At 45.1% G+C, this 17900-nt stretch overlaps 2 protein-coding genes across 15 annotated transcripts; one reads left to right on the top strand and one right to left on the bottom strand.

Annotated features, from left to right (window-relative positions):
• Nucleotides 1-36: 36 nt before the first annotated feature.
• Mccc1 (Methylcrotonoyl-CoA carboxylase 1) lies at nt 37-2879 on the top strand. The gene is made up of 7 exons (XM_018017509.2): nt 37-197; nt 291-1047; nt 1111-1617; nt 1676-1967; nt 2029-2216; nt 2281-2452; nt 2523-2879. Exons 1-7 carry the CDS (start codon nt 157-159, stop codon nt 2651-2653), a joined length of 2088 nt encoding a protein of 695 aa, XP_017872998.1. The 5' UTR covers nt 37-156; the 3' UTR covers nt 2654-2879.
• Nucleotides 2880-3206: 327 nt separating this feature from the next.
• Nucleotides 3207-17880, bottom strand: faf (ubiquitin carboxyl-terminal hydrolase-like faf). 14 transcript variants are annotated; one of them, XM_089476575.1, is made up of 20 exons: nt 17380-17880; nt 15229-16243; nt 14418-14566; nt 13125-14347; nt 12464-13063; nt 11110-12414; nt 9676-11047; nt 9177-9606; nt 8800-9115; nt 8575-8728; nt 8359-8509; nt 7994-8302; nt 7820-7931; nt 7635-7744; nt 7222-7573; nt 6890-7149; nt 6236-6833; nt 5704-6171; nt 5141-5423; nt 4578-4718 (listed from the first exon to the last, which is right to left on the bottom strand). In XM_089476575.1, exons 2-19 carry the CDS (start codon nt 15558-15560, stop codon nt 5151-5153), a joined length of 8514 nt encoding a protein of 2837 aa, XP_089332701.1. In that variant the 5' UTR covers nt 15561-16243; nt 17380-17880; the 3' UTR covers nt 4578-4718; nt 5141-5150. The 14 variants fall into 14 exon arrangements, with proteins under 14 accessions (XP_089332698.1, XP_089332697.1, XP_017872982.1 ...); XM_089476574.1 differs by having other exon boundaries at nt 4580-4721; nt 17380-17879; XM_089476576.1 differs by having other exon boundaries at nt 4580-4721; nt 11110-12390; nt 17380-17876.
• Between the last annotated feature and the right edge of the window lie 20 nt (nt 17881-17900).

The following is a 17900-nucleotide window of genomic DNA, read 5'->3' as shown; positions in this document are numbered from 1 at the left end:
TCAGCTGTTTGTGCTATCGATTAATGCGGAGACTATCGATTTACCGTCGTGTTGTTGCGCGAACCGCTAAAACAGGTGTTTTCGCATTGATCGTGATAACACGCTAGCAATAAAATAATTTTATTTTTATTAATTATTTACATTAGCTAGCGAAAAATGTACACTAGATTCTTGCAAAGTTTTGGCAGTAGCGTCAGGTAATAAATGGCTAAGAAAGCAATTAATATTTTTTAAAAGTATGCTATTTTGTGCGTAGATATTTGTTACATAAACATTTGTATCTTCTCCAGGTGCATGGCCACGAAAGCCACACCAAAGGTGAGGCCGATAAACAAAATTTTAATATCCAATCGTGGCGAGATAGCATGTCGCGTTATTCGAACTGCCCGCAAGCTAGGTGTGCGTACTGTGGCTGTCTATTCCGATCCCGACGAGCATAGCCTGCACACAGAGTTGGCCGACGAAGCATATCGAGTTGGCGAGGCGGCCTCGTATTTGCGTGGCGACCGAATTCTGGAGATTGCCAAAAAGTCGGGTGCCCAAGCAATACATCCCGGGTATGGCTTTCTCTCCGAGTCAGTGGAGTTTGCGGAGCTGTGTCAAAAGGAAGGTGTCATCTTCATGGGTCCACCCAGCTCGGCAATTCGCGACATGGGCATCAAAAGTACAAGTAAGGCCATTATGGCAGCTGCGGGAGTGCCCATCATTAATGGATATCATGGTGATGACCAATCGGATGCGTGCCTGCAGGCAGAGGCAGCCAAAATTGGGTTTCCCCTAATGATCAAGGCGGTTCGTGGTGGAGGCGGTAAAGGCATGCGAATTGCTGAGAAACCCGAAGATTTCCTCACAGCTTTGAACTCGGCGCGCACTGAATCATTGAAGGCCTTTGGCGATAGTTCTGTGCTGCTCGAGCGCTACGTGCGCTCTCCCCGTCACGTAGAGGTCCAGGTGTTTGCTGATCACTATGGCGATGCTGTCTACCTATGGGAGCGCGATTGCTCCGTACAGCGTCGGCATCAAAAAATTATTGAGGAGGCACCAGCAGTGAGTTAGAATGTTGACTTTAAGCTAAACAAATTAATCCGAATTGTTTTTCCCAACGTTTAGCCTGGTCTATCGGAAGAACTGCGTCGCGAACTGGGCGAAGCTGCCGTTCGCGCAGCTAAGGCCGTGGGCTATGTGGGTGCGGGCACTGTTGAATTTATACTGGACAAAGAGGATTTGTCTTTTCACTTTATGGAGATGAATACGCGCCTGCAGGTCGAGCATCCCATATCAGAAATGATTACCGGCACCGATCTCGTCGAGTGGCAGATTCGCATTGCCGCCGGCGAGCCACTGCCGCTGACTCAGGCCCAGATCATTCGTCGTGGCCATGCGTTCGAGGCACGCATATATGCAGAGAATCCACGCGGAGGCTTTCTGCCCGGCGCCGGTCCTTTGCGCTACCTGAACACCCCAAAGCCAAGTGCTGAGGTGCGTGTGGAGACGGGCGTGCGTGAAGGCGATGAGGTATCTGTGCACTACGATCCCATGATTGCCAAATTGGTCGTCTGGGGCGAGAATCGCACGCAAGCGCTAAACTCGCTGATTGCCCGCTTGGGTGAATATCATGTGAGTAGTTACTTTGACTGTTTATGGATGCATTGATCTAATCTAGCGCCATTTCTAGATTTCTGGCCTCGAGACGAACATCAATTTTCTCATTGATCTGGCTTCCCACCCGGAGTTCCAGCAGGCTAATGTGCACACTGGATTCATCGATGAACACTTCGATACACTCTTTCCGCCAATTGTCGTTGAGCAGCGGCAACTGAGCCAAGCCGCTCTGTCGCTGATCTTCAATGAGCTTCAGGCTGCGCATAGCAATGCCAGCAATGGACAGGATCCTTTTGCTGCTGCAGCAAATATACGTCTCAATTATGCGCTAATTCGCAGCTATAGCTTGAAGGCACATGAGAAAGGTATAGCAGCATTTTAAACGTGGCCAAAAAAATATATAAAGTAAGTTGTTTCTGCTTGTAGTTTATGCCGTGGATGTAAAGTATGATAATGGTGACATCGAAATCCGCGTCGACGGCGGCGCTTGGCAAGTGATTAAGGCCGAACGCGTGCAGGATGATGGACGCTTGAAGATACGCGCCAACATTGATGGCAACATATCCACCTACAGTGCCAACATCGACGGTGGAAATGTAACGCTATTCTTGGAGGTAAGCAAGCTATTGAAAATCCCTTAATCTACTCACTGTGTTGATTTTTCAATTCTATAAAAAGAATGGTAAATTAGACTTTGAACTGGTGCAGCCGAAATTCCTAAGCGCCCAAGCTGATCAGCTGGGCAGCGGCGGCTCTCGTGTTGTGGCGCCCATGCCTGGCGTCTTGGAAAAAATCTTGGTGCAGCCCGGAGATGTAGTCAAGAAGGGCGACAGTCTAGCTGTGCTTATCGGTGAGTTTATCAATAAAAAGATCTTACTTTTATAAATTTATTCTCTAACTTTATTTATCGTCACCATCAGCTATGAAAATGGAGCACATTTTGAAAGCCCCAAAGGATGCTACAATTAAGTCAATAGGCGGAGCTGTTGGCGACAATATGGCCAAGGGCGCGGCAGTCATAACATTCGTTGACGATGACGTCAGCAACTAAGGAATCGAATGGGATTCAGCTGAAACTTGTTGCATTTATTTTTTATAGAACTTTAATTGCTGCATTTATAGCTGTGCCTCGAAATTGATCGTTGATCAGTTTTAAGCGAAACCACGTGCATTTATTAGATTTAAGCGTAAATATGTCCATTTAATGGAGCTATGTTATAACTTGTCCCTTGACAATAAAATAAAATACTGGGTGTTATTGTTTTATATTGTATAAACCATGGTCTTCATTTCACTTAGCCAATAGTGCCTGCCATACAAAAAACATTGTAAATTAGCAAAAAAATTTAGTTCTCATTTATTTTATTTTATTTATTTTTCTTTTTTTTCGTTAGGTTTTCTTTTTTGTTCGTTTAATTTATGCATAAGGTGTGTGTGTTTTTCTTGCTAATCGCACACACTCTTCACAGGCATACATATGTAAAATATGTAAATTATAAAATACAGTAACAGTTTCATATTTCATTGATCTATTGCTTTGTTCTTTGCTTTGCTGCGTGTGGCTCGTGAAACAACAGAAGAGTATGAGAAAAGTAATTGAAGCATTGTTTGCTTACATTCGCGTTTATTTTGCAACTTAAAACATAATAATTTAATAAATGTTTAACAAATTTCACTTAATACAAAAACACTAAATAATTAAAATATATTTATATATACTTAGTATAAACATAATCAAGTTTACTTTACGCACTCTTTTTTTTTTTTTCTTTAAATATTTTCCCCTTTATCTCTTAGTCCACGTTTGTGTATCAACTCGGGCGTTATATACTGTAATTTGCTTTCGTTTTGATTTCGCATTCAATTTTCAGTTTGAATATTGAATTTGGGTTTGAAACGCTTGTCGCGACACTTGTGGCTTGATGAGTACTGAAGATGCAATTTGGTTTTGCTTGCCTTAATTGAAATATTTACGCAGCCGAATTAATTATATTTTGTTTTTCTTTCCTAAGTATGTATGTATGTTTGTATGTATGTATGCAATTGTTTCATTTTAGTTGGTTTTATTTGATTCAGTTAATCTGTAGATTGCTCGCTTTCAATGCGTAATACATCATTTATATATACTATATATAAATACAATTTTCTCGTACTATTAACGTGCAACTTAAACCATCATAGCGTGTGTGTGTATGCGTGAGTGTTTTTAGGTATATATGTATGTGTGAGTGTATTAATGTGTACGCATTTATGCAATTTGTTTAGGTAAAGTAAAGTACAATAACTATTTAAACACCTTTGTTGGTACATACCCTTGCTTAACGTTTACTATTCATGCACTCCATTCGCATCTGACTTCGGCTAAATATCGCTTTTCGTATTCTTGTTGTTGTTTTTGCCTATGTTTCATTTGTTAATAACTACTAGCGTTTAAGTCTCGTTTTAGTTGTATCTGTTTGTTAGTTTTCTATGTTTTCTTTGTTTCTGATTTACTTTGTTTTGTTTAGTTTTCTTCTCTTTTTTTTACAACGGTCTGCCCCACAGTGAAACCACCCAAACAATTCACAATGTCAATTGATGGATGCTCACAAATTGTTTAGTATTGTATTGTTTATAATTGTATTATTATTATTATTATAATTATTATTATTATTATTATTATTAGTGTTAATTGTTGTTATTATTATTGTTGCGATTAATAATTTTTAATGAAAAACTATTCGTTTCGTTTCCTATGTACTTTAAATTAAGTTCTTCTCCATTATTGTATTGAGTTCAGCCGCTCCCGTTGTTGTTGTTGTTGTTGTTGGTGGTGTTGGTGTTGGTGTCGTTGTAGTGGTTGTTGTTGTGTCTGCCGGTGTGGTTAATACAGTTGCCGTTGTGTCTGTTATTGGTATTAGTGGTGTTGTCTCACTGGCCGTAGCTGCTGTTGTTGCTGCAGTTGTGCTATCTGCAACTGTTGTTGCCGCGGTTACAACTTCGCTAGACGCTGTTGTTGCTGTTGCGGGCGTTGGTGTAGTGGTTGCCTCTGTTGCTGTTAGTTCCTCGCAGTCCTCCACATTTCCAAATACATTCTTTTTTTTCAATGGCCTTCTTCGCTCTCTCCTGTGCGCCGACTGCTGTGAAATAAACAATTGCATGTTAATTATAAATGCAAAGAAGAAATAGTTGGCGGGGAAATAAATATGTAAACGAGACGCTTGGAACACTTTGTGGATGCTTTGGGCGTCAGCACATCAATTAAGCAGAAATAAACCAAGTGTGCAAAATGGATGGATGAAGTAACATGTATATACAGGGTGTGTGGGTGTGCGTGTGTGTGTGTGCCTATGTCAAGAAAGCAACAGATTAAAAAGTAAAGAAAAAGAAAACAGCCAGAAAGTCATGTGACGCCGCAATGGGAATGACAGACGTGTCTATAGTAGAAGCTCGATATGAAGTACTTTTGGCTTTTTCGATGAACAACAAAAAGTTTAAACAATAACAATAACACACATGTGGGTCGGATCAGAGAATTAAATGAACAACTCTAACTAACTTGGCGCAAATCAAATTAAGCGGCTGGTGGAACTGTTGCTAATATCACCACGTTGTTGTTGTTGTTGTTGCTGCTGCTGTTGTTGCTGCTGCTGTTGTTGCAGTTGCTGTTGTTGTTTTGGTTGTAGTTGTAGCTGTAGTTGATGTTTTTGTTGATGCGACTGTTGTTGTTGCTGTTTCTGTTGTTGTTGCTGCTGCTGTAATTGTAGTTGTTGCAGTGGGGGCATTAGCAGCTCCGCTGCCGGTGGTAATTTACCTCCTCGGTTGACACGATTTCGGCTTGCCTGCACACAGTTTGACAAGAAGGTAGAAGGGAAAAGGACAACAAAACGAAACAGCGAAATATCGAAAGAAGGTACATTGGATAATTTGAAACAGAGAAAGAATTAGAACAAAGTTACCATGTTGTGGAGTGTAGTGTAGCTTGGTATGCTATAGTATATATATTTATATACATATACACACACATATATTTTGTGTGGCAAGGTGGAAGACCTGCACCAGGTGGACTACTTTAGTAACAGTTGCAGCTCAAAGAGCCGCACTGTCCTGTTACTTAGTTACCTTTTCCATTGACATTTTCAGATGCTCCACACTGTTAGTGAGGCCATTTATGGTAGAGTCAGTGTTGCTCGATTCTTGGGCGCTGCTCTCGGTTTCACTGTTAGCGCCGCTCCCGCTGCCACCACCGCCACCGACAGTCGGAGCAACAGAGGAGCCCACACCCATTGAAGTGTAGGCGCTGAACAATTGACGCGACAAACGCGGTATTCCATTAACATCGACGGCCGCCGAGGAGTTTGGTGCGAGTGCTGTTGTCGGTGTTGAGCTCGGAGCGGGACCGGGCCATCCGCCAATTGTTGGGATTGTTGTTAATTGGGGATAGTTTGCAGATTTGTTGTCAGGCTGCTGTTGCTCATTACCAACATTTCCATCTGCGACGGGCGGTTGCTGTGCTTGTGACGCCTGTTGCTCCTGCTTGTTGTCATCATTCGACTCCAAATCGGATTCGTTGTTCTCCTCCTGATCCTGCTATAAAAACAAAGGGTCTTAATTAGTATTGAATCTTCTTGTGGATCAATTTGCGTATAGGCACCGTGGTAGCTTTCTCGCTCACCTCCTCCGGGCACAGTTCGTAGGCCATAGACCAGGTGTTCTTTGCCGATTGTGAACGCTCTAGCATATAGCCAGTTGTGTTGTCATTGCTCTGTGCCGGCGGAGACCATGAGTACGAGTTATACTGGCAGCCGATTCCGCGCTGGCGCTCCAGCTCATCCTGAAGCCATTCAACAGCAATAGTCCAATGGCGGGTAATAGTAGGATTAGTGTTTAACATTTGGAGCGCAATTGGCGATTTGTGGAACAGCTGCGTTAGGCATTTGATTATCTGATAGGCGCGCTTCTGATAGTGTGTCTTAGCCCGTTGTATCGTCTCTAGAAGCCCTTCACGTTCCTCGGCCACGCCATTCAGTGCATTGTGTATGCGATGGTGCTGCCAAGAGTCCTCGATCAACAAAATGTTCAGCAGCAAGTCTGTGTGATGGCGCATATCATGGCAATAAGCGAAGCCACACTGCCACAGCAGCTCAGTGAGTACGGCACGCGAGAAATGCGGATTTTCCCAGCTGCAATACTGGAGCAGCTTTAAGCCCTCTTCACCCACATTCGTATCCTCAATGACCTTTTTGATATAGCTATAATAAAACGCGATTAAGATCTATTGCAATTCAACAGCAGCCAATTGGTTTACCCGGTCCGATTGAAGAGAATGTCCATACACTCGCTGGACAGTGGCGTTAAATCCTCTTGGGAAATATTAGGATCCTTATAAGGATTGGGCAGAGGTCGCGCATTTTGATTGGAGCTCTGACACTTTTCGCTAACATCACTGCAGCGCACCAAATGGGACACAACTTGATGCAGCTTGCTGAATTCCGGATACTGATACTTAATCGACGGTCCAGATCCATCGTCCATGGCCACCTGCATAAACTGCACGGGCACATTTAGCTAAAAGAAACGAAAAACAAATCACTCGCTAAGCCAAAGAATTTCAATGAAATCCGAGCGCATGGTAATTACCTTAAGTAACTGTTGCTTTTCTCGCGTGCCCAGACCCACATACATGCTGAATAGACTGAAGTAGTGCGGTAAATGCTTGCCATAATCAGCAGCCTCGGACTTGAGCAGACGTAGCACACTAATAAGAACCTGCTCGCAGAGATTGCTTCCCTCATATCCAACCAACGGCTCATCGTTGATAGCAAAGTGGCAAAAGAACACAACCAGTTTAACGAACACGGTGCGTACCTCCGGCGAGGGCGCCATCAATATATACTCGCCCAGGCGCGATGGTGGCGAAAGGAGCGCATGATTTGCGAACCACTTGCGCACCAATGACGAGGAACGTATGTGATGTGACAGGGTATCATACCTGAAAGAGGAGATTGCATGAATATATAGTATAGTATGGTTATCCAGCCTCCTTCACTCACCATTCGATGATGGGGCCACGCAGCGATTTCTTAGTGCGAAACCCAGTGTGGAACAGAAATTGTGATGCTAACTGCACGCCAAGCAGAGATAGTTCCTCAGCAGCAGGTGTCTGAATAAATGTGATGAAATTGTGAATTTGAAACAGAGAATAATAATAATAATAATTCGATGATCTGACACTTACAATTTTATCGCTGCGCGTCGAAGGAATACTGCAGCTGACTAGCTTTTTAATAAAATTAAAAAACTCCACCGAGAAAATGCTGCGTGAATGCAGGAAACGAATATTTTGATGTCTGAAATGGAATAACGGCACTGGTTATGATTGCTCGTGAAAATATTTAGCAAGTGGACCCACCTGACACTACGCTCAATCGGCTTCGGCAGTGGCAGCACCCCATTGCGGCTCTCTGTTAGCGACAGCTGCTCCACACTCGGCTCAAAGTTTGTGGGATTCTGATCGCAGCGCGTGTAGAATAGCATGTAGGCATTCCACCAGCGCTTTTGACGGCGATATTGCATGCGTTTCAGATTGTTATCGTAGATCTCGCCCAAGTAGTCGCCGCCAAAGCATTGCACTTTCATTTCCTCATCCTCGTGCATTTTGCATTCAGTTACCTCTCCATCATCAAACTTGTACCACTGGCTCTTGCCGTTTGCTGGATTTCTGCAGGAATGCGATTTAATTAAGGATGCTACGGATATTATTTTGTTGCAACTTACTTGGATACTATGTAGCTGAAGTAATGGCCACCGGATGCCTGCCCGCTGTGCACCACAATGCCTGTCAGTTCGTACTTTGTTGTTTCAACACTTGTTTGACAATTATCACCTACTTCCACAACTTCGCCCTCTAGCTTAGCTAGGCCAGAAACTGTGTGAAATAAAAGCACCTTATTGAAATATATACACATTTTAGAAAGTTTTCGATTATCTCACCTGTGTAGGGCTCCATATCGAGTATACGCGGAAATTCAAAATAATCATTAAACTTAATTGCGCAAACGCGCTCGTAGTCGTATTCAAAGCGCTTCAATTGTATGGCTAACACGGGCGGCAGCTTCTTGACACATAGCCGCTTAATGGTAACTACCTGAAAGAATTAAAAAATATATATATTGTATATGTTATGTGGGAATAATAATGTTAAGTTGATTGACTCACTTTTTTATCACATTTATCACAATGGTATGCATCAGCTCCCTCGAGCAGCTCTCCCTTGACATACTGCTCCAGAGATTCAGTTAATGAGCTATGATTCCTAATATCAACACTAAATACGCTAAATGGTTCCTCTTTGGAGTAGCGATGTGGGCACTCTTGGCAAATCTTCTGATCGCTAAACGAGCCACCCAATGTTGCATTCATTAGCTGCGTGTAGCCGAGTGCCTTCAGTCCCTCATCGAGGCTCTCGAACAGCGACATGAAGAACTCAACAGCATCCTGTTGCTCGCGAAGATTCACCGGCTCGCCTTGCAATCTGTCGTGGATCGTTTGGTAAGTCCATATATTCAATATCGTTTAAACATTTCTCTACTCACTTAAAGTGTGTCCAAAGACCGCGAGGCACATAAAACTGCAATGCACTGTGGCCCAGGTGAGCGAAAATGGCCTGGACATGCTTCAGTATGATCACATGGTAGTTCTTTCGCACATCGCTGCTATCATCGGAACCCATGGCAGCAGTTACGGATGACGACGAGATCGAGGGTATTCCCGAAGGCCCAAAAAATGATGAGCCCAGGCCACTGCCACTAGTCAGATCGGAATCACCGCTAAAGTCTTCGTTGTCATTGGTAGCGGCGCCGTGGGCCTTGAGGATGCCCACGCGCACAGCTGGCACCATGTAAAGCTGTTGCAGCACTGAGTTCATATAGCAAGTGGCACCAGCGTTCTTCAAGCCACAGAAACCTTTAACTGGCCGAGCTCCAACGGGCGGCAGATAGTCCCATTCGCGCAGTGGATCGGTATCTGAAGTAAAATAAACAATATTAGTTAGATAAGTTAGCTTAGCTTCCACTCCATGCTCAGCAGACTTACCCGTGCAGACGAAATCAATGAGTGTATTGGTGAGTAGCTTCATATTAGGAACACAGAGCTGGCACAAAGCAATGAGAAGATCACAAGCAGCAGCAATTGTGTGCGGACTGCGGCACACTGGTGGTGGCACCGTGTCCAAGCGCAGGCTGCCATGCTTGCGTAAATGCAGATACTCGCGCGATGCCGTAAACAAGAAGTCGTCGATGAGCTCGTGTATCAGCTCGTTCAGCTGCGCCTTCGAGTCGGGCATCAGAAAGAACATTAGCTCTTTGGCCAGGCACAGATGTCCTTCGAGGAGCTCTTCGTGCACCTGTGTATCACCAGAAACCTTGACGTTTTCGCGTATCTTGCGTAGCCACTTGATCTCATCGCCCAGCAGGCCCTCTCCAATCTGCAGTGGCCAATTATAGATGCAGCCATAGGAGAGCGTGCGACATAGGACCGAGAAGAACTCCGCGCAGGTGGCCTCGTATTGGGGCACCAACGTTTTCAGTGCGCTCACGAGCAGATTGACCATGTAGACAAACGGACGACGATCGCCGGCACAGTAGGTAGAGGCCAGGAACAGCTGCTCAGATGCCACTTGGCGAACATGACGCAGAGGATTCTTCAGCACAATTGAGGTAATGAATTTGGGCCAATTGGCATCGTTGCTCAACGCCTCGTTGGCGCTGGGATTGAGTATAAAAGAGATCGTTAATACCTCGAGCGCTTCCTTGCACATGCTAAAGTCCTGGCCATCGGGTATGATGGCATCATCCTCGAAATCGTTGGTGCTGCCTAGAGCTTGCAGATTACCGCACGACGAAGCCCAGGCCAGCTGCACCACAGCCTTAATTGTGGTTATATCTGGACAGGACCATTGCAACGTAGAACTAAACAGTGCACGACAACGTTCGCCTTCGTGACTTGCCGACAGCATCTCAGTGGCCAATATCTCTGCGAGTTTCGCCGAAATAGCGCGCAGCGTCCCTTGCGCATTGTTGGGCATCGTCGAAAAGTTCTGCTTCAGTATGTCCACCTGGGATCGAGCGCCATTGTCATAGTCACAGATCATTGGTTCATCGCCCACGCGGGAGAGTACGCTACCCACTATGTATAGAAACAGTTTGGCCAGACGCAGCACACACTGGAAGGAGGCTCGCTTTGTGTGCATATCGGCACTGGGCAAAAAGTTGTTCTTGGTGAGCAGCTCCAGCACGAAATGAGCACACCCCGAATGCATCCAGGCGGACTGCACCTGTAGCGCTGACTCGCCCAGCGGATCTAGCGCGGGTATCAATAGTCCATGAAGAACACTCAGATTGTATAGCACCTGGGCTGGTGCCGGATGCAGAAACATCTGCTCTGGTGTGCAGTCCTCGGCATTTAGCTGAAAAATAATGGATCAAATTTAATATTATAAAATGCTTTCGTAGGTAGGTATCAACGAACCGTATCGCTAGGTGCTTGTCCACTACTGGACAGGGCATCCTCCTCTTTGGGGCCATCGCCGGCGGGCGACTTTGGGACACGGCACATGAGCTGCAGCATGCGCATTGTATGACGATCACAGGGCAACAGATGCAACAGCACCTTGGCGCTATCACGCAGCCGGCCGTGCTCCAAGTCGCTGCCCAATTGATAGAGCTTTAAAAAGAACTCAGTGTACTGATAGTGCTGGGATATAATCACGCCGGGCAGCGTGCTCTCGGATTCGACGCGCTGCATATCCGGACAAGGCCTTGGTGGTGAACCGGTGCTTGAATCGCTGGAGGAGTCAGGACTGCTGGCCAGGCCAATGCCCACCGGCGTTAGCTTAGCCGTCAATATCATTTTGTCGCGAATGGTATACTGGTACAGTGGATTGATCTCATCCGAGACTTCGATTGGCTCGCCGTTCGTATAGAAGAGGTCCACTTTTATGTTGGTATTGGATGTGGAGTTGCCTTTAATGCGCTTCAGCAGGTTCCGTTTGAATGCCGCCATTGTCTCGTTGCTATGCGTAATGATCTCAATGTCATCAATGGGTCGTCCAGGCGTTTGGAAACGAATGTAGAGACTAGTATTCTTGCCGCGCGTGACGCGACTGAGGGGCAGATGGATCCGATCGCCGCTGAAGGAGCGATCGCATTCTTTAATATACTCTTGCAGCACCTTGATGATGCGGCACATCTTCTCCGCCTCGATGAATCGCATTTTAGTGTCCTTCGAATTATCATTGTTGGAGTCCTGATTATCAGCATCCTCCAGCATCGTCTTGCCCAGTATGAGAATGTTGCTGTAGTGCGTGCGCAAACGCGAACAGCACTCGCCAATGAACATCTCGTGGAACTGGGTGATGTGTTCCTGCAGCCGTGGTCCCAGAGCTGTCGAAACCTCCTTTAGTAGATCAATGGCCTTGTTGGCAATCTCTTCGCCCCCGGTGGTTATCACGCGCCAAAGATAATCCTTGCCAATGAGATCCTCATTGTCGAGTATGTAGCCTCGATGTATGGCTTTCAGTTTGTCCTCCTTAGAATTGACAGCTTTAAAGAAGCGCTCAAAGCACTTAATGCCACTTTCCGTCAGCAGTTGCGGATCCAATTGGAGTATATTATTCTCAAAAAAGTCCTTGTTAATGCCAGGATCAAGATCTGGTTCTTCGCCCATTAGTTTACCGAACCAGCGGAAACATTCCTCGCGATCAGACGGAAAAACGGCGTTCACAGCCAGACAATGCCAGATTTGCTTTGCCTGTGGCGGAAATAGCAATGATTTCTATATAAGCCAATAAGCAATCGATATGGAAAGGAATGAAAATACACACCTGATCAGCACAAAGCCAAAGCTGGCCATCCTTCAGCAAGAACTTCAGAAACTCCAGACGCTCTGCAATCTGAGCATGATGGGGAAATCGTCCGTCTACCATAATGGTGGCTGGATCCAGACTGGGGTTCTCATTAACCATAGCGCGCACCTTTTCCATATACGCAGTCAAACTGTTCGTGACCAGGATAACAAGCGAATAATCGTTCTGCAAACGCTCTATCACCTGCAGCCGATTGGTACCCGTTTGAGTGCGTGGCGCATGATTGGGCGTGGTGTCGTATAAGCAACATATGTCCCGAATGAGACGCAAAGCGGGCAACACCCACGAATCACCAGACTTCAGTTCGCCCACACACTTATCTAGCCAAATGGTCTTCTGAGCATCTCGCTCCTGGGAGCAGCTGTAATCCAGTATCTTAACGTGCGCACCCAATGCCTGATCAAGCACCTCAGGCGGCACCTCTTGACTATGTGCCAGTGTCCAGAAGAGCTTCAGCACTTTCTGTGCCATCACGCCGTTCTTATCGTCTTCGGCCAAACGCCTGATTAGCTCCAGCAAACGCTCCCGTTGACGCTTATTGGCGGTCGTCATACTGGCCTGAAAGAGATCAATAGAACATAAGGATATAGATTATACTCCTGTGCCACGTTGCACTCACCTGGAACGCTTCGAACAGATGGTCCAGTTGCTCGGGCGTAAAGTCCCAAGCTAGCTTGGCCAGCAAATCATGCATGTTCTTAACAATAGCTTCGTGCTTGCCAGCCTGTGCTCGCCACACGGCGTCCAGGTCATCAAGCGTCAATGCCTGCTCTTTAATTAGAAAGCGTATGATCTTCTCCAGCTTTTCCACATACTGAGGCTGATGCAGCGAGTCCTTGAGCACAATGCCGAGCACATCGGACGACTTGATCCATTGAGCCATGCGCTCTGCCGTCAGCCAATCCATCTCGTCCTCGGGCAAACAATGAGGTAGCGGCTGAGAACGATGCGAGTAATATGCCACCGAGGAGAGTACCTTATTGATCTCATTCAGGGCATTCATCTTGCCATTAAAGCTGGACACCTGCAGCAGGCGCAATATCATTTTAAGGCGAAACATCTCAAGATCACGGATCAGCTCCTCTTGGCCCGTCAATCGGCTGGCCAGGGACCGCGCCGACTTCACAATGCCATTAATATAGTCATTTCGTCCCTCCGGCTTCACTTCGCGCTTCAGCTCATCATCAGTGAAACTATCAAGCAGATCCAGCACCACATTCCAAGTGGGCATAAAGTACTTGGCAATGGTTGCCGGCGTCAGCAGCTCGTAGCATTGGCCGAATGGTCGCAGCAGGCTGTGTATCAACGACAGCGTCAGTCGATTGTCCTGTCCGGCTCCGTCCGCGCCCATGCTCTCATTAGACGCGATGCTCTTTACTGTCCCCTTTGAGTTCTGATTGCGTTTTAGCAATTCCAGGCCGCTGTTGAATCGCTCGAGCAGATTATCGAATCCGCCCAACTGCCCAAAGCGATTTATGAGATCGACTAGCCAGCCACGAGGGTTCTTCGGCTCTGGCGGTGGTTTCGCATACATCTTATTACTGTCCAGCACTCCCCAAATGCAGTCGGGTGCCGCAAAGCATTCCGGCTGGCGTGCCGCATTGAACGTGTTGAACTTATTTTCCGGATCGAAAACAATGGCCAGCAAATCCAAGAGATAGGGGTTATCGCGCTGCATGTGTATCGCAATTAAATGCAACAGCTTGCCACACGACACCAAAATGCAGTGATGTATGTTATATTTCCACGAATTGACCGCCTCGTCGGTTAGGATCTTAGCAAAGGATGTGGTCAAGCCATTGCGATAAAACTCAACGCACGGCTCACAGTCATGATCCACACCTGAAGAACAAGAAAAAATGAGAATCATGATGTGAATGCACAGTTAGACGCGGATTGATTGATTGCTTACCAGCCTGGGCCAGTTCGATTGCGGCATTTAAAAGGACTTCCAGCTCCTGTTCGGGCAGCACGGGCACCACCCATCGCGGATTGGAAATCTTTTGTGTCAGGGATCGCAGCTTGGCAGTTGGAAATGACGCTATCAGCTTTTCCGGCGACCTACACACATAATACAAAATATAAGAATTAACTTTAATTCCGATTTTGATTCTATTTGCGGCGTCCATTATTGGGGAGGGGGAGGTAAACGCGTGAGTCATTGCCTGGCCCCGTAAGTAGATAAGCGATAATTGTTCTTTGTTTTGTTATTATCGTCGCCTTTCGTGTTTATTATTTAGATTGCCCATCTCGGCCGACGCACACATATATAAACATAGCTAAAACAGGCACGCACACACAAAATACGCCTCGAAACTCGTGATTTGAATAGCTTTGCTCTAGCGAGACAAATAGGTAGCAAAGGGCAGCTGAACAGCTGAACACCTGGTCAATATTCATTGACTAATAGTCAAATCAATGACATGGCTGAACTAAAATTATTTTGGAGACCACTATATGGCTAAGTAGACGTTAATCTAAGACTAAATGCAAATATAGCATTTACTTTTTCTTTTAAATTTTAAATTAAATTTTAATTCCGTAATTATTGCAAAATACTTTTACTCTCAACACCGGGAAGAAGGTATGCAAAAATAAATGTTCCACTTGGGAAAAACTGTTTCTTCTTTGCATACGAAATGCGAATATTTTAGCCGCGTTAACTACGCAGTTAAAATTATATTGCCACACATAACAAATGGCGAAAATTAATAAATACTCACATTGCTGAGGCGGCGCTCTCCGCAGCGTTAACACCTGCTGCTGCTGCTGCTGTTGGTGCATCCGTCAGTTGGTTCGCATCCTGACTGCTCGTATTGCTATTGTTGGCATCGCCACCCGTGCTGGACATGTTCGATGTTGTGCCCGTTCCCGTTCCAGTGCCTGTGCCCGTAACAGAGCCAGCGTCTTGAGCTGTGCTCGTTACGCCCGTGGTGGCGGTGGTGCTGTTGGTGGTGGTAGTGGTGTTGGTGTTGGTTGTGGAGGTGGTGCTGCTGCTGTTGTTGGTCGTGGCTTGGCCAGTTCCTGTGCCCTGCCGGCGCGTATCGAATGTCATTTCTGCGCCCTGTGGCTGCACCAACGTCACAAATGCTAAACGCCGTCGTCGTTCGTTCTATTATGTTGGCTGCTTATCAGGTGTGAGTGAGAGCTTAAGTGTGTGTCAATCGGTCTGTATGTGTGTGTGTGTTGGAGCTGGTGTAGGTGTGTACTGTGTGTGTATCGTATCGTAATTCTACAGAAGTCTACGCTGGGCGGCTTTGGCTTTGACTATTGACTATGACTATGGCAGTCCTGGTTCCGGAGAGACAGAGACGGGCACACTTCTGTTAACACCGTTACTCCTTATTATTGTTTATGGGTTTGGTTTGGGGGTAAGTAATCAAATGAATGAACAATGTTTGTAACCAATGTACATAGGCACTGTTGGTCGGCGTCGGCGTCAGCGTCAGCGTCGGCGTCTGTGTTGCCTCCTCCTGTTTTTATTTTTTATTTTTTTTTTGGTTTGACGACGTATGTAAACCTTTTTAGATAAGTTTCTTCTTGCCTTCAGTTTGATCTTCTTCTTCTTATTATTGTCCCAATAAGAAATTGTTCTCACTGTTGTTGTTATTATTATTGTTGGTGTTATTCCTATTGTTGTTGTTATTATTATTTTTGCATGCACTGCTGCTGTTTGCGGCGCGCTGCATTTAGTTTACATATTTCTGCTCAACGGACACAATTGCGAAAATCTATAAACTGCAACGAAGTAAGAGAAAAAGAAGAAATAGCAAAATGAATACGAGCGCACAAAGGAGACCAAAAAACACACTTGCACCTATATAAACACATACACATGCAAACACACACTTACACACACAGGCGCACGCAACGAACGAAAAGAGCGAGCGCAGTTGTGGCATGAGCGTGTGTTGAGAGTGAGTTGGAATATGAAAAATCAATATTATTTAATAGACGTGGGCCAGGCGAACGGCGGCATGGGGAGCCGAACACTGGCCAAATATGTGCGAGCATATGAGCACTCACTCTCACATATACACACGCACAACAAACACTCTCCCGTACACACTTACATACCACACACACACTCATCACGGCGACAGTGTGAATTTAATTTAATGTTGTTGTTGCCGTTTTACGTTGTTCTTTTCCTGCTTATATTTATTTATTTGTTTTTTTTTTTTTTTTTTTTTTTTAGCCAAACAAAGAAGATTTTTGCTTTTCTCAAAAATTACATCACTGCCTTGGACGTTGGGTGTCCGTGGAACGGGTGCACGAAACCCCCATCCGGCACAAGTGCCGGGGCCATAAGAACAAATACTTGAAGAGCAACCACTTATTTTACTACCAAAGGCGACGGATCTCGCCTCCAATTTTTTTTCTTTCTCGCCTGCTCCTAGTTCTGCTTCTTCTTCCTTTTTCGAAGTTCAAAACTTTTATTTGAATAATTTGACAACTGACATGCAAACTTAGCATTTGAGCGACGAATTATCGTTGTCAACACTGCATACATATGTACATATATATATATGTATGTACATACATAAATATACATTCATACATGCAAATTTCCACAATGGCAATGCAGCACAGATTGGCAAACTGGGGCTGGGGGAGGGCATAGACCCGCACAAGTGCAGCACACCACGAACAAATGTCGAGCCCGTTCAAATATGTCTTATCATAATGACGGGGCGTTGATTGCTCATTTTTTTATGTTTTACGGAAATCTGATATTATATTTGCCTGTTTCAATCCGAATTGCAGGACGTTTTCCTACATTTTTCACATCTAACACACACACTTATATTCGCGTATCTACACACACGCACACAAATGTAGTCACGAAATCGTTTTGCTTTTGCACAACTCACCATTTTGTGCATCCGCCCTAAAAACACTGTGCGTTTTCCTTAATATACGCATTAATTTACACTGTCGCACTAATTTGCCACGATATTTGCACTCAGACTTGCTTAAGGCTTGACTGTTAGAATTTCATAATTGCTGCACAAAATGTTAAAACTATTTATGTACTTTTTTGCAAATTTTGCTGGCTGGCTCTCCTAAGCTTTACAAATCAGCCGGCCGATAGCCAAAATGGCGTCCCTGTTGGTGATGGCCAATTTTTGCAATTGTTGATGTTTGTATTTGTGTTAATTTCTGGCGTATTGCCTAATTTATATTAATTGTTTAAATTTACTTTCCTATTTCCTACACTTATTTTAGAGTTAATTATTATTTTCTTGTGTAGACGGCCGATATATTACAGTAGCCGGCCAAATGTGAACCTGCCTAAATTAAACATCGACCGCACAAAAACACCTTGCATCCCTGTCCATTATCGGTCGACCGCCACATACTAAATTGTAAGATCTAAATCTTTGATAGTCAA

This window comes from Drosophila arizonae, chromosome 2 (assembly GCF_054131065.1).
Source record: "Drosophila arizonae isolate 15081-1271.41 chromosome 2, UAZ_ARI_1.0, whole genome shotgun sequence".
NCBI classification, from domain to species: Eukaryota; Metazoa; Arthropoda; class Insecta; order Diptera; family Drosophilidae; genus Drosophila; species Drosophila arizonae.
The sequence above is the reverse complement of the archived record's forward strand: the minus strand, read 5'-3'. Positions and strand labels throughout refer to the sequence as shown.